Source organism: Anolis sagrei, chromosome Y, assembly GCF_037176765.1.
Source record: "Anolis sagrei isolate rAnoSag1 chromosome Y, rAnoSag1.mat, whole genome shotgun sequence".
Taxonomy (NCBI): domain Eukaryota; kingdom Metazoa; phylum Chordata; class Lepidosauria; order Squamata; family Dactyloidae; genus Anolis; species Anolis sagrei.
Genome location: NC_090035.1, coordinates 77,006,013 through 77,020,139, shown reverse-complemented (window position 1 = coordinate 77,020,139; position 14,127 = coordinate 77,006,013). Strand labels below are relative to the sequence as shown.

General features: G+C 44.2%; 1 protein-coding gene across 1 annotated transcript in view; it reads left to right on the top strand.

Moving 5' to 3' along the window:
• Positions 1 to 820: 820 nt before the first annotated feature.
• Positions 821 to 14,127, top strand: part of LOC132781795 (serine/threonine-protein kinase D2) — a 55,024-nt gene continuing 41,717 nt past the window's right edge. Inside the window, exon 1 of the mRNA XM_060786262.2 lies at positions 821 to 1,256. Coding sequence (XP_060642245.2) covers positions 963 to 1,256 — 294 coding nt within the window. The 5' untranslated portion in view covers positions 821 to 962. The remainder of the gene's footprint in view (positions 1,257 to 14,127) is intronic.

The following is a 14,127-nucleotide window of genomic DNA, read 5'->3' as shown; positions in this document are numbered from 1 at the left end:
TAATGTAGATTATCATATTTGATAATCTGGATTATCTGGCAGTGTACACTCCTATAATCCAGTTCAAAGCAGATAATGTGGATTATCATTTTTGATAATCTGGATTATCTGGCAGTGTAGAATTTATATAATCCACTTCAATGCAGACTATATGGATTATCATCTTTGATAATCTGGATTATCTGGCAGTGTAACTCATATAATGCAGTTCAAAGCAGATAATGTGATTATCTTTGATAATCTGGATTATTTGGCAGTGTAGACTTATGTAATCCAGTTCGAAGAAGATAATGTGAATTATCTTTGATAATCTGGATTATTTGGCAGTGTATACTTATATAATCCAGTTTGAAGCATATAATGTGGATTATCAGATTTGATAATCTGGATTATCTGGCAGTGTAAACTCATAATCCAGTACGAAAGAGATTTTGTGTATTAACTGCTTGGATAATCTGGATTATATGGCAGTGTAGACCCAGCCTGAGCCTGCACTGCCATGTAATCCGGTTGCTGAATTTAGATTACCTTCCCTGAGCGGATTATACACTGAGTTATTATCCACTCCAGATTACCTGCATTAAACCGGATTATAGGGCAGTGTAGACTCATATAATCCAGTTCGATGCAGATAATCCGGTTTCAGGAAATGTGTAGACGGGGCCGAAGTTAGCGCGGGGCGAAAGCGCCCTAACTCCTCCCTCCCTCCCTCCCCGTCCACTCCGGATCCACTCTCTGACTCGGGAGCAAGGGAGGCGGGCCTTGGCGTGTCTTGCCGTGTCCCTCTCCCCATTGGCCGCCCGCCCTGCCACTCCACGCACTTCCTTCCTCGTGGGCGGGGGCGAGGGGAAGGGAGCGCGAGTGGGCAGCCCGGAGGAAAAGTTTCCCGGGAGTTGGGTCCGGGCTCCGGATCGAGGAAAGGAAAGGGGCGCGGGGGGCTCCTCTTGAGGAAGGGACCAGCCATGGAGCCGGCGCCCACTCCCACTCCCACGCAGCCCCTCCCCGCCCCGCTGCCGCCGCCGCCCTCCTTCTCCTCCTTCTCCTCCTCCTCCTGGTCCTCCTTCCCTTCTTCTTCTTCCTCTCCTCCTTCGGTGTCTTCTCCTCCTCCCTCGGGGGTCTCTTCTTCTTCCTCCTCCTCTTCCTGCGGCGTGTCCTTCCACCTCCAGATCGGCCTGACCCGCGAGTCCGTGCTCCTGCCCGCCGCCTCCGAGCTCGCCCACGTCAAGCAGCTCGCCTGCTCCATCGTGGACCAGAAGGTCAGCCGGGAAGGAGGGAGGGAAAGGGGGAAGGAGGGAAGGGAAGAGGGAAAGGCACCCCAAAGAAGTCCCCAAAGTGTCCCAAACTTGATGGAAAAGGGAGGAAGAGAGGGAGGAGAATGAGGAAGGGAAGAAGGAGGGAAGGAAAGAAAGGGGAAAAGACAGGCAGAAAGACTGGTTCAGAAGGGGAGGATGAGGAGCAAGGGAAGGAAGGGGCAAAGGCCACCCCAAAAAAGTCCTCAAAGTGTCCCAAAGGTGATGGAAAGGAAGGAAGAGAGGGAGGGAGGGAAGGAGGAAGATAAGAGGGAAGGAAAGAGGGAGGGAAAGGGGGAAAGAGGGAAGGGAAGAGGGAAAGGCAGGCAGAAGGAGGATGAGGAGCCAAGGAAGGAAGGAAGTAGCAAAGGCCAACCCAAAGAAGTACCCAAAGTGTCCCAAACTTGATGGAAACGGAAGGAAGGAAGAAAGAGAGGGAGGGAGGAAGATAAGAGGGAAAGAAAGGGGGAGGGAAAGGGGGAAAGAGGGAAGGGAAGAGGGAAAGGCAGGCAGGAGGAGGATGAGGAGCAAGGGAAGGAAGGAAGTAGCAAAGGCCACCCCAAAGTTTTCAAAGTGTCTCAAAACTGATGGGAAGGGAGGAAGAGAGGGAGGAAGGAGGGAAGAGGGAGGGAAAGGAGGAAAGACTGGCTCAGAAGGGGAGGATGAGGAGCAAGGGAAGGAAGAGTTTGCCCCAAAGAAGTCCCCAAAGTGTCCCAAAGGTGATGGAAAAGGAAGGAAGAGAGGAAGGAATGAGGGAAGGAAGGAAAGAGGGAAGGGAAAAGGGAAAGGAGGATGAGGAGCAAGGGAAGGAAGTGGCAAAGGCCACCCCAAAGAAGTCCCCAAAGTGCCCCAAACCTGATGGGAAGGAAGGAAGGAAGAGAGGGAGGGAGGGAAAGACAGGCAGAAAGACTGGATAATAAGGGGAGGATAAGCAAGGGAAGGAAGTGGCAAAGGCTCCTCCAAAGAAGTCCTCAAAGTGTGCCAAAGCTGATGGAAAAGGAAGGAAGGAAGAGAGGGAGGGAGGAAGATAAGAGGGAAGGGAAGAGAGGGGGAAAGGGGGAAGGAAAGAGGGAAAGACAGGCAGGAGGAGGATGATGAGCCAGGGGAGGAAGGGGCAAAGGCCAACCCAAAGAAGTCCCCAAAGTGTCCCAAAGGTGATGGAAAGGAAGGAAGAGAGGAGGGAAGGGAAGAGGGAGGGAAAGGGGGAAAGACAGGCAGAAAAACTGGCTCAGAAAGGGAGGATGAGGAGTAAGGAAGGGAGAGAGGCCACCCCAAAGTCTTCAAAGTGTCCCAAAGCTGATGGAAAAGGATGGAAGGAAGAGAGGGAGGGAGAGGCCACCCCAAAGAAGTCCTCAAAATGTCCAAACCTGAAGAAAAGGAAGGAAGAAATTAAGGAAGGAGGGAGGAAGGAGAGAGGGAAAGGAAGAGGGAGGGAAAGAGGGAAAGACAGGCAGAAAGACTGGATCAGGAGGGAAGGATGAGGCGTAAGAGAAGAAAGTGAGAGGCCACCCCAAAGATGTCCCCAAAGTGTCCCAAACCTGATGGAAAGGAGGGAAGGAAGGAGGGGAGGAAGGGAAGAAGTAAATAAAGAGGGAAAGACGGGCAGAAAGACTGACTCAGAAAGGGAGGATGAGGAGCCAGGGAAGGAAGGGGTAAAGGCCACCCCAAAGAAGTCCTCAAAGTGTCCCAAAGCTGATGGAAAGGAAGCAAGGAAGGAGGAGAGTGAGGAAGGAAAGAAGGAGGGATGGAAGGAAATGAGGGAGAGAGGAAGGAAAGGAAGAGGAATGGGAAGAGGGAGGGAAGGAGGGGAACCAAGGAAAAGCAGGGATAGAGGACACCCCAAAGCCTTCAAAGTGCCTCAAACCAGATAAAAAAGAAGGAAGAGAGTGAGGAAGAGAGGAAGTAGGGAAGGAAGGAAGGAAAGAAAGAAAAAGGGAGGGAGGGAAAGAGAAAAAGACACATAGACTGGTTCAGAAGGAAAGGAAGGGGCAAAGGCCACCCCAAAGTCTTCAAAGTGTCCCAAAGCCTGATGGAAAGGAAGCAAGCAAGGAAAGAAGAGAGGGAGGAAGGAGGGAAGGAAAGAGAGAGGGAACGAAAGAAAGAAAGAAAGAAAGAAAGAAAGAAAGAAAGAAAGACTGGCTGAGAAGGCGAGGATGAGGAGCAAGGGAAGGAAGTGGCAAAGGCACCTCGGAAGTGTCCCAAACCTGATGGGAAGGAGGGAGGGAAAGAAGGAAGGGATAAACGAAGGAAGGAAGGAAAGAGGGAAGGAAAGAGAGAAAGACAGGCGGAAAGACTGGCTCAGAAGGAGAGGATGAGGAGCAAGGGAAGAAAGTGACAGAGGCCACCCCAAAGAAGTCCTCAAAGTGTCCCAAAGGTGATGGAAAGGAAGAAAGGAAGGAGTGTGAGGAAGGAAAGAGGGAAGGAAAGAGGGAGGGAAAGGGGGAAAGACAGGCAGGAAGACCGGATCAGAAGGGGGAGAGGAACAAGGGACAAAGGCCACCCCAAAGTCTTCAAAGTGCCCCAAACCTGATGGGAAGGAGGGAAAGAAGGAAGGAAAGAAAGAGGGAGGGAGGGAAAGACAGAAAGAGGGATGGGTAGAAAGACTGGTTCAGAAGGGTATGATGACGAGCAAGGGAAGGAAGTGACAGAAGCTCCTCCAAAGTCTTCAAAGTGTCCCAAAACTGATGGAAAGGAAGGAAGGAAGAGAAGTCTGGGGAAGGAGGGAGAGAAAAAGAGGAACAAGTGGAAGCAGGGACATAGGACATGCCAAAGACTTTGGAGGTGACAGAGGGCCCTTTTGAGGAAAGTAGGAGACATAGAACTCCAAAGTCCTCAAAACATCCCAAAACAGATGGGAGGAATGGATGGATGGAAGGAAGGAAGGAAGGAAAGAAGGGAGGGAGGGAAAGAGAGAAAGACAGACAGATAGATAGGTTCAGAAGGGGAGGATGAGGAGCAAGGGAAGGACGTGACAGAGGCCCGTCCAAAGTCTTCAAAGTACCCCAAAACTGATGGGAAGGAAGGAAAGAAAGTAGGAAGGAAAAAGGGAAGGAAAGGGAAAGACAGGCAGACAGACTGTCTCAGAAGGGAGGATGAGGAGCAAGGGAAGGAAGTAGCAAAGACCACCCCAAAGTCTTCAAAGTGTCCCAAATCAGATGGAAAGGAAGGAATGAAATAAGGGGAAGGAAGGCTAGGGAAGGGGGAGATCAAAGGAAAGCAGGGACAGAGGACACCCCAAAGAAGTCCTCAAAAGGTTCCAAACGAGAGAAGGAGGAAGAAAGGAAGGAAACAGGGCAAGAGAGAAAGATAGAAAGACTCCATCAGAAGCTAAGGATGGGGCACAAGGGGAGAAAGTGACAAAGGCCCCTCCAAAGTTTTCAAAGTGTCCCAAACCTGATGGGAGGGAAGGAAGGAAGGTAGGAAGGAAGGAAGGAAGGAAGGAAGGAAGGTGGTTCTTGGCATTCTTTGAGACATAGAACCCCAAAGCCCTCAAAACATCCCAAAACCAATGGGGAGGAGGGAAGTAAGGATGGAAGGAAAGAAGGAGAGATAGATAGATAGATAGATAGATAGATAGATAGATAGATAGATAGATAGGGGAGGGAAAGAAAGAAGGAGAGAAAGACAGATAGATAGAAAGACTGGCTCAGAAGGGGAGGATGAGGAGCAAGGGAAGGAAGTGACAGAGGCAACCTCAAAGTCTTCAAAGTGTCCCAAACTTGCTGGGAAGGAGGAAGGAAGGAAGGAAAGAAAAAAAGAAAAGAAGGAAGGAAGGAAGGAAGGAAGGAAGGAAGGAAGGAAGGAAGGAAGGAAGGAAGGTAGGTGGTTCTTGGTGTTCTTTGAGATATAGAACCCCAAAGCCCTCAAAACATCCCAAAACCAATGGGAAGGAGGGAAGTAAGGATGGAAGGAAAGAAGGAGAGATAGATAGATAGATAGATAGATAGATAGATAGATAGATCGAGAGATAGATAGATCGAGAGATAGATAGATAGATAGAGCCCTCAAAACATTCCAAAACTGATGGGAGGGAGGGAAATAAGGATGGAAGGAAAGAAGGATAGATAGATAGATAGATACATAGATACATAGATAGATACATAGATAGATACATAGATAGATACATAGACTGGTTCAGAAGGTAAGAATGAGGCACAAGGAAGGGAGTGACAATAAATAAATAAATAAAGCGGTGTCAAACTGTATTAATTCCACAATGTAGAGCCAACCCCAGTTAGCTCCATACAATTAGATATCCCTTTTCCAGGGTGGCTGAGAGAATGACACCTTTGCTTTTGGAGGGTCTCAGTGGTGTTTTGGCTGTTAGGAATGGTGGGAGTTGAAGTCCAAAACACCTGGAGGGCCCAAGTTTGCCCAGGCCTGGTGTACGCTAGCAAACAAATGCAGTTTGACCCCACTTCAATTTCCATTGCTCGATGCAATGGAATCCTGGGACTTTTTACTTTTGAAAGGCCTTTGCACCAAACTAGAATTCAATTACATGGAGCAGATAAGGCAGCATTTCTCAACCTTGAGGTCGGGACTCCTGGGGGGGGGGGGGGGGTCGCAAGGGGTTGTCAGAGGGGTCACCAAAAACCATCAGAAAACACAGTGTTTTCTGTAGGTCATGGGGGTTCTGTGTGGGAAGTATGGCCCAGTTCTATCACTGGTAGGATTCAGAGTGGTCTTTGATTGTAGGTGAACTATAAATCCCAGCAACTACAACTCCCAAATGTCAAGATCTATTTCCCCCAAACTCTATCTGTGTTCACATTTGTCCATATTGAGTATTCGTGCCAAGTTTGGTCCAGATCCATCATTGCTTGAGTCCACAGTGCTCTCTGGATATAGGTGAACTACAACTCCTAAACTTAAGGTCAATGCCCAGCAAACCCTTCCAGTATTTTCTGTTGGTCACGGGACTTTTGTGTGCCAAGTTCAGTTCAATTCCAGTGTTGGTGGAGTTCAGAATGCTCTTTGATTGTAAGTGAACTATGACTCCCAGCAACTACAACTCCTAAATGTCATGGTCTATTTTCCTCAAACCCCATCTGTGTTCACATTTGGGCATATTGAGTATTCGTTCCAAGTTTGATCCCGATCCATAGGTGAACTACAACTCCCAAACTCAAGGTCAATGCCAGCAAACCCTTCCAGTATTTTCTGTTGGTCGTGGGAGTTCTGTGTGCCAAGTTTGCTTCAATTCCATCGTTGGTGGAGTTCAGAATGCTCTTTGATTGTAGGTGAACTATAAATCGCAGCAACTACAACTCCCAAATGTCAAGGTCTATTTTCCTCAAACTCCACCAGTGTTCACATTTGGGCAGATTGAGTGTCTATTTGGTTGGTCCAGATCCATCATTGTTTGAGTCCACAACACTCTCTGGATTTAGGTGAACTACAACTCCCAAACTCAAGGTCAATGCCCAGCAAACCCTTTCAGTATTTTCTCTTGGTCATGTGGGTTCTGCGTGGGAAGTGTGGCCTAATTCTATCACTGGTGGGGTTCAGAGTGCTCTTTGATTGTAGGTGAACTACAAATCCCAGCAACTACAACTCCCAAATGACAAAATCAACCCCACCAGTATTCAAATGGGGGTGTATCGGGTATTTGTGCCAAATTTGGTCCAGTGAACGAAAATACATCCTGCATATCAGATATTTACATGACTATTCATAACAGTAGCAAAATTATGAAGTAGCAATGAAAATAATGTTATGGTTGGGGGTCACCACAACATGAGGAACTGGATTAAGGGGTCGCGGCATTAGGAATGGTGAGAAATAATGAACTAAGGTGGTGTTGGACTGTCTTCACTGGACAGTGTAGGCCTGAATGTGAATATTTTTGCGGGGGGAAAGGAGCGGAAAGGGCTTTGGAGAGGTTGTCCGCTCTGCTCAGGAAAGGGAAGCGCTCCTGGTCCCGAAAGCGGACGAGAGATAATCGCCGGGAAGGATAGGAGCCGCCCTCGTCCACATCCTTTGGCCAGACGGACGGCGGAAACCCAGACGCCTTGTCTGCAGGATAATGCGAGGGAGGGTTTGGGTTGTTCGGTGGATATCAATATATATACGCATTGCTTCTCTATAATTTCAGTGTTCTGTTTGCATTGTAGATTTGTCTCCACGTTTCCAAAATTTAGGGTACTTTTGGGGACTACATTTCCCAGCATCCCCATAAGGGGACCAGCACCCAAAAAGCCACATTATGGGACCATGATGTCAATATTAATACGCATTGCTTCTCTCTAATTTCAGTGTTCTGTTTGCATTGTAGATTTGTCTCCACGTTTCCAAAATTTAGGGTACTTTTGGGGACTACAATTCCCAGCATCCCCATAATGGGACTAACCCCCCAAAAGCAACATTATGGAACCATGATGTCAATATTAATATGCATTGCTTCTCTATAATTTCAGTATTCCGTTAACATAGTAGATTAGTCTCCACATTTCCATAATTTGGGTACTTTGGGGAACTACAATTCCCAGCATCCCCATAATGGGACTAACCCCTCAAAAGCCACATTATGGGACCATGATGTCAATATTAATACACATTGCTTCTCTCTAATTTCAGTGTTCTGTTCGCATTGTAGATTTGTCTCCACGTTTCCAAAATTTAGGGTACTTTTGGGGACTACAATTCCCAGCATCTCCAAAAAGCCACATTATGGGACCATGATGTCAATATTAATACGCAATTTCAATATTCTGTTTGCATTGTAGATTTGTCTTCACGTTTCCAAAATTTTGGGTACTTTTGGGGACTACAATTCCCAGCATCCCCAAAAAAGTCACATTATGGGACCATTATGTCAATATTAATACACATTGCTTCTCTATAATTTCAGTGTTCTGTTTGCATTGTAGATTTGTCTCCACTTTTCCAAAATTTAGGGTACTTTGGGGGACTACAATTCCCAGCATCCCCATAAGGGGACCAGGCCCGCAAAAGCCACATTATGGGACCGTGATGTCAATATTAATACGCATTGCTTCTCTCTAATTTCAGTGTTCTGTTTGCCTTTTAGATTTGTCTCCACGTTTCCAAAATTTAGGGTACTTTGGGGGACTACAATTCCCAGCATCCCCATAAGGGGATCAGCCCCCCAAAAAACCACATTATGGGAACATGATGTCAATATTAATACGCATTGCTTCTCTCTAATTTCAGTGTTCTGTTTGCATTGTAGATTTGTCTCCACGTTTCCAAAATTTAGGGTACTTTTGGGGACTACAATTCCCAGCATCCCCATAATGGGACTAACCCCCCAAAAGCAACATTATGGAACCATGATGTCAATATTAATATGCATTGCTTCTCTATAATTTCAGTATTCCGTTAACATAGTAGATTAGTCTCCACATTTCCATAATTTGGGTACTTTGGGGAACTACAATTCCCAGCATCCCCAAAAAGCCACATTATGGGATCATGATATCAATATTAATACACATTGTTTCTCTCTAATTTCAGTGTTTTGTTTGTAGATTTGTCTCCACATTTCCAAAATTTAGGGTGCTTTTGGAAATGCTGGAACTACAATTCCCAGCATCTCCAAAAAGCAACATTATGGGACCATGATGTCAATATTAATACACATTGGTTTTCTCTAATTTCAGTGTTCTGCTTGCATTGTAGATTTGTCTCCACATTTCCATTATTTGGGTACTTTTGGGGATTACAATTCCCAGCATCCCCATGAGGAGACCAGCCCCCCAAAAGCCACATTATGTGTTTTGTTTTCATATTTAGTGCCTTCCCTTATGATAAACAAACCTTTCTTGTTGTGTTGCCTTCATGGAATCTCTGACTTATAAGAAGATAGATATTTCCTTGATGAGCCATACTACAACTCCCAGAATCCCCTACCTAAAAACAACCCCCATTTCACCTGTTTCATGCCTTCTCTTATTGTCTCCAAATGGGAGAAAATATAGGCATTTTCTCCCATATATATATATTGGGTTTGGGCACTGGAATATGGCTCTGGAAAGATGGGTTCAAATATTCTGAAAACCTGTTGGGTATTCATTTATTGTGTCAGAATCAAATTATAATGTTTTAAACAAAGTTAAAAACTTGGCATTATATTAAATGTCCTTTGACCAGTATCTGGTCCCTTGGGATGCTTCTGGTGTTGCATGTGGCAGGGCTCAGGTTGCATTGTAATAGGTGGTCTGTGGTTTGCTCTTCTCCACACTCGCATGTCGTGGACTCAACTTCGTGGCCCCATTTCTTAAGGTTGGCTCTGCATCTTCCAAGTCGCTCAGTCTTCTGTGTGCCCAGGGGGGAGTCTCTCATCCAATCTCAGCCACTGATTGAGGTTCTGGGTTTGAGCCTGCCACTTTTGGACTCTTGCTTGCTGAGGTATCCTGCGAGTATCTCTGTAGATCTTAGGAAGCTATTTCTTGATTTAAGGCATTGGCTTGCTGGCTGATATCCAAACAGAGGATGGGCCGGAGATGTCACTGCCTTGGTTCTTTCGTTATTGGCTGCTACTACCCAGCGGATGTCAGGTGGTGCAATACCTGCTCAACAGTGTAATTTCTCCAGTAGTGTTGGGCATAGACATCCTATGATAATGCGTCAAGTCTCATTAAGAGCCACATCCACTGTTTTAATGTGGTGAGATGTGTTCCACGCCGGGAGTGCCTATTCAGCAGCACAGTAGCAAAGCGCAAGGGCAGATGTCTTCACTGTGTCTAGTTGTAATCCCCAGGTTGTTCCAGTCAGCTTTCGTACGATATTATTTCCAACACCCAGTTTTTGCTTTATATTCAAGCAGTGCTTATTATAAACCAGAGCATGGTCCAGAGTGACTTCCAGGTATTTGGGTGCGCTGCAATGCTCCAGTGGGATTCCTTCCCAGGTGATCCTCAGAGCTCGGGATGCTTGTCTGTCCTTAAGTTGAAAAGCACATGTCTGCATTTTAGATGGATCAAGAATCAGCTGGTTTTCCCTGTAATAGGCAGTAAGAGCACCTAAAGCTTCAGAGAGCTTCAGTTCAACTACTTCAAAGCTCCTTCCTTGGGCGGTGATGGCACGATCGTCAGCATAAATGAAACTCTCTGTCCCTCCCTGGCAGTGGCTGATCATTTGTGTAAATGTGAAACATTGATCATGCAACCTGATTTTCCCTGTAATAGGCAGTAAGAGTGCCTAAAGCTTCAGAGAGCTTCTTTTCCACTATTTCAAAGCTCCCTGCTTGGGCGGTGATGGCACGATCATCAGCATAGATGAAACTCTCTGTCCCTTCTAGCAGTGGCTGGTAATTTGTGCAAATGTTAAACATTGATCTGCAGCCTGGTTTTCCCTGTAATCAGCAGTAAGAGCGCCAAAAGTTTCAGAGAGCTCTGTTCAACTATTTCAAAGCTCCCTACTTGGGCAGTGATGGCATGATCGTCAGCATAGATGAAACTCTCTGACCCTTCTGGCAGTGGCTGGTCATTTGTGTAAATATTAAACACTAATCATGCGACCAGGTTTTCCCTGTAATAGGCAGTAAGAGCACCTAAAGCTTCAGAGAGCTTCTGTTCAACTATTTCAAAGCTTCCTACTTGGGCGGTGATGGCATGATCGTCAGCATAGATGAAACTCTCTGACCCTTCTGGCAGTGGCTGGTCATTTGTGTAAATATTAAACACTAATCATGCGACCAGGTTTTCCCTGTAATAGGCAGTAAGAGCACCTAAAGCTTCAGAGAGCTTCTGTTCAACTATTTCAAAGCTTCCTACTTGGGCGGTGATGGCATGATCGTCAGCATAGATGAAACTCTTTGTCCCTTCTGGCAGTGGCTGGTCATTTGTGTAAATGTGAAACATTGATCGTGCAACCTGGTTTTCCCTGTAATTGGCAGTAAGAGCGCCTAAAGCTTCGGAGAACTTCTGTTCAACTATTTCAAAGCTCCCTACTTGGGCGGTGATGGCACCATCATCAGCATAGATGAAACTCTCTGTCCATTCTTTCAGTGGCTGGTCATTTCTGTAAATGTTAAACATTGATCATGCAACCTGGTTTTCCCTGTAATTGGCAGTAAGAGCGGCTAAAGCTTCAGAGAGCTTCTGTTCAACTATTTCAAAGCTCCCTACTTGGGTGGTGATGGCATGATCGTCAGCATAGATGAAACTCTCTGTCCCTTCTGGCAGTGGCTGGTCATTTGTGTAAATGTTAAACACTAATGGAGCAAGCACGCTTCCCTGAGGCATGCCGTTCTTCTGTTTCCGCCATCTTCTTCTCTGGCCCTGAAACTCAACAAAAAAGCTCCTGTTTTGTAGCAGATTTCCTATGAAGCGGGTGAATGTATAATATCTTTTGTGATATTATAAATTTTTCCCAGGAGGAGGTGATGATTAACAGTATTTACAGTATGAAGACATCACCTATAATCTGTAAAATTGGGTGGCCTTGACCTTAGGTGACCTTAGCCAAGTCTCACTCTCTCAGCCTCAGAAATAACCCCATATAAGTTCGCCATAGGTCGGAACGTCAAAATGCATTAATATAATTGAATTAATGCAATTTGGCACCAATACAACTGCCCTGGCTCATCGCTACGGAATGATGGACGTTGTAGTACTTCACCAAACTACGGATTTTGGACTTTTTGTTATGCAAACCACATACATTCAGGGTTTTTCATTTGGCAGTTGCATGGCTATATGTCTTTCTCCGGCTGCAGCAAGAAGGAAGGAAGGAAAGGGGGAAATATTGGAGGTCAACCGGAACGAAAGTACAGGTTTCGGGCCTTTTTGGAGTTAAAAATAAGTGCCTCGATTTGCATAGCGGCCTGCAATCAGAAAGTTTGAAAGGCTGGATAGTAGGTTATATATCCCGTCCATAAACCGACACACGTACATGCTTTAACCACGATGTTTTCCTCTGTTAATGTTTTATTATAATTTCACTTACGGTCCATACTATAGCCAAGCCCCTAAAATACCCCGAGACTCAAGGCTGCTCACAGAGTCAAAGGTTTCGTGCTTCGGGTGCAAATTTCCATGCAGTGTTGACGTTTGTCCTATATGCCTTGGTGGCCGATTGAAACCAATCTGTGTTTTTACGTGTTGACTCACCATTCAAGAGCTGACCAAAAGGGTTTCCTCTATTTGGATGCCAGCCACTGCATGTTCGTCTACATTGTCGAATTAATGTGGTTTGACACCTTTCAACTGCCACGGTTCAAGGAGTTGGAATGCTGGGAGTTGTAGTTTGGTGACGTATCAGCACTCTTTGGCAGAGAAAGCTAAAGACCTTGTAATACTACAATCCCGTAATTCCGTAGCATTGAACCATGTGAGTTTAAGTAGGGTCAGATATACTGTGCGTATATACATACACATACATATAAATATATGCATATACACACATACTCGCACAGACATACACAACAACAATATAATAATAATAATAATAATAATAATAATAAGGGATCGAACATTATTACTACATAATAATATATATATATAGGAGCCCCCGGTGGCGCAGTGGGTTAAACCCCTGTGCCGGCAGGACTGAAGACTGACAGGTCGCAGGTTCGTATCCGGGGAGAGGCGGATGAGCTCCCTCTATCAGCTCCAGCTCCTCATGCGGGGACATGAGAGAAGCCTCCCACAAGGATGGTAAACCATCAAAATCATCTGGGTGTCCCCTGGGCAACGTCCTTGCAGACGGCCAATTCTCTCACAACAGGACACTCCTGACACGATAAAATAATAATAATATATATGTATATGTATATATATACACACACACATATGCATACATACATATACACCACCATCATCATCACCATCATCATCATCATCATCATCATTATTAAAGTGGGATCAAACATTATTACTATATAATAATAATAATAATATATTATTATTATTATTATACAGTGTAGATATACTGTGCGTATATACATACACATACATATAAATATATGCATATACACACATACTGGCACAGACATACACACACTGAACAACAACAATATAATAATAATAATAATAATAATAAGGGATCGAACATTATTACTACATAATAATATATATATATATATATGTATATATATACACACACACATATGCATACATACATATACACCACCATCATCATCACCATCATCATCATCATCATTAAAGTGGGATCAAACATTATTACTATATAATAATAATAATAATAATAATAATAATATATTATTATTATTATTATTATACAGTGTAGATATACTGTGCGTATATACATACACATACATATAAATATATGCATATACACACATACTCGCTCAAACATACACACACTGAACAACAACAATATAATAATAATAATAATAATAATAATAATAATAAGGGATCGAACATTATTACTACATAATAATATATATATATGTATATATACACACACACATATGCATACATACATATACACCACCATCATCATCACCATCATCATCATCATAATTATTAAAGTGGGATCAAACATTATTACTATATAATAATAATAATAATAATAATATATTATTATTATTATTATTATACTACAGTGTAGATATACTGTGCGTATATACATACACATACATATAAATATATGCATATACACAAATACTCGCACAGACATACACACACTGAACAACAACAATATAATAATAATAATAATAAGGGATCAAACATTATTACTACATAATAATATATATGTATATATACACACACACATATGCATACATACATATACACATATACATACATACATACGCACATATATGTGCACATATATGCATGAGCAGACATACACATTATGTCTACAGTGTGTTGTTGTTATTATTATTATTATTATACAGTATAGATAT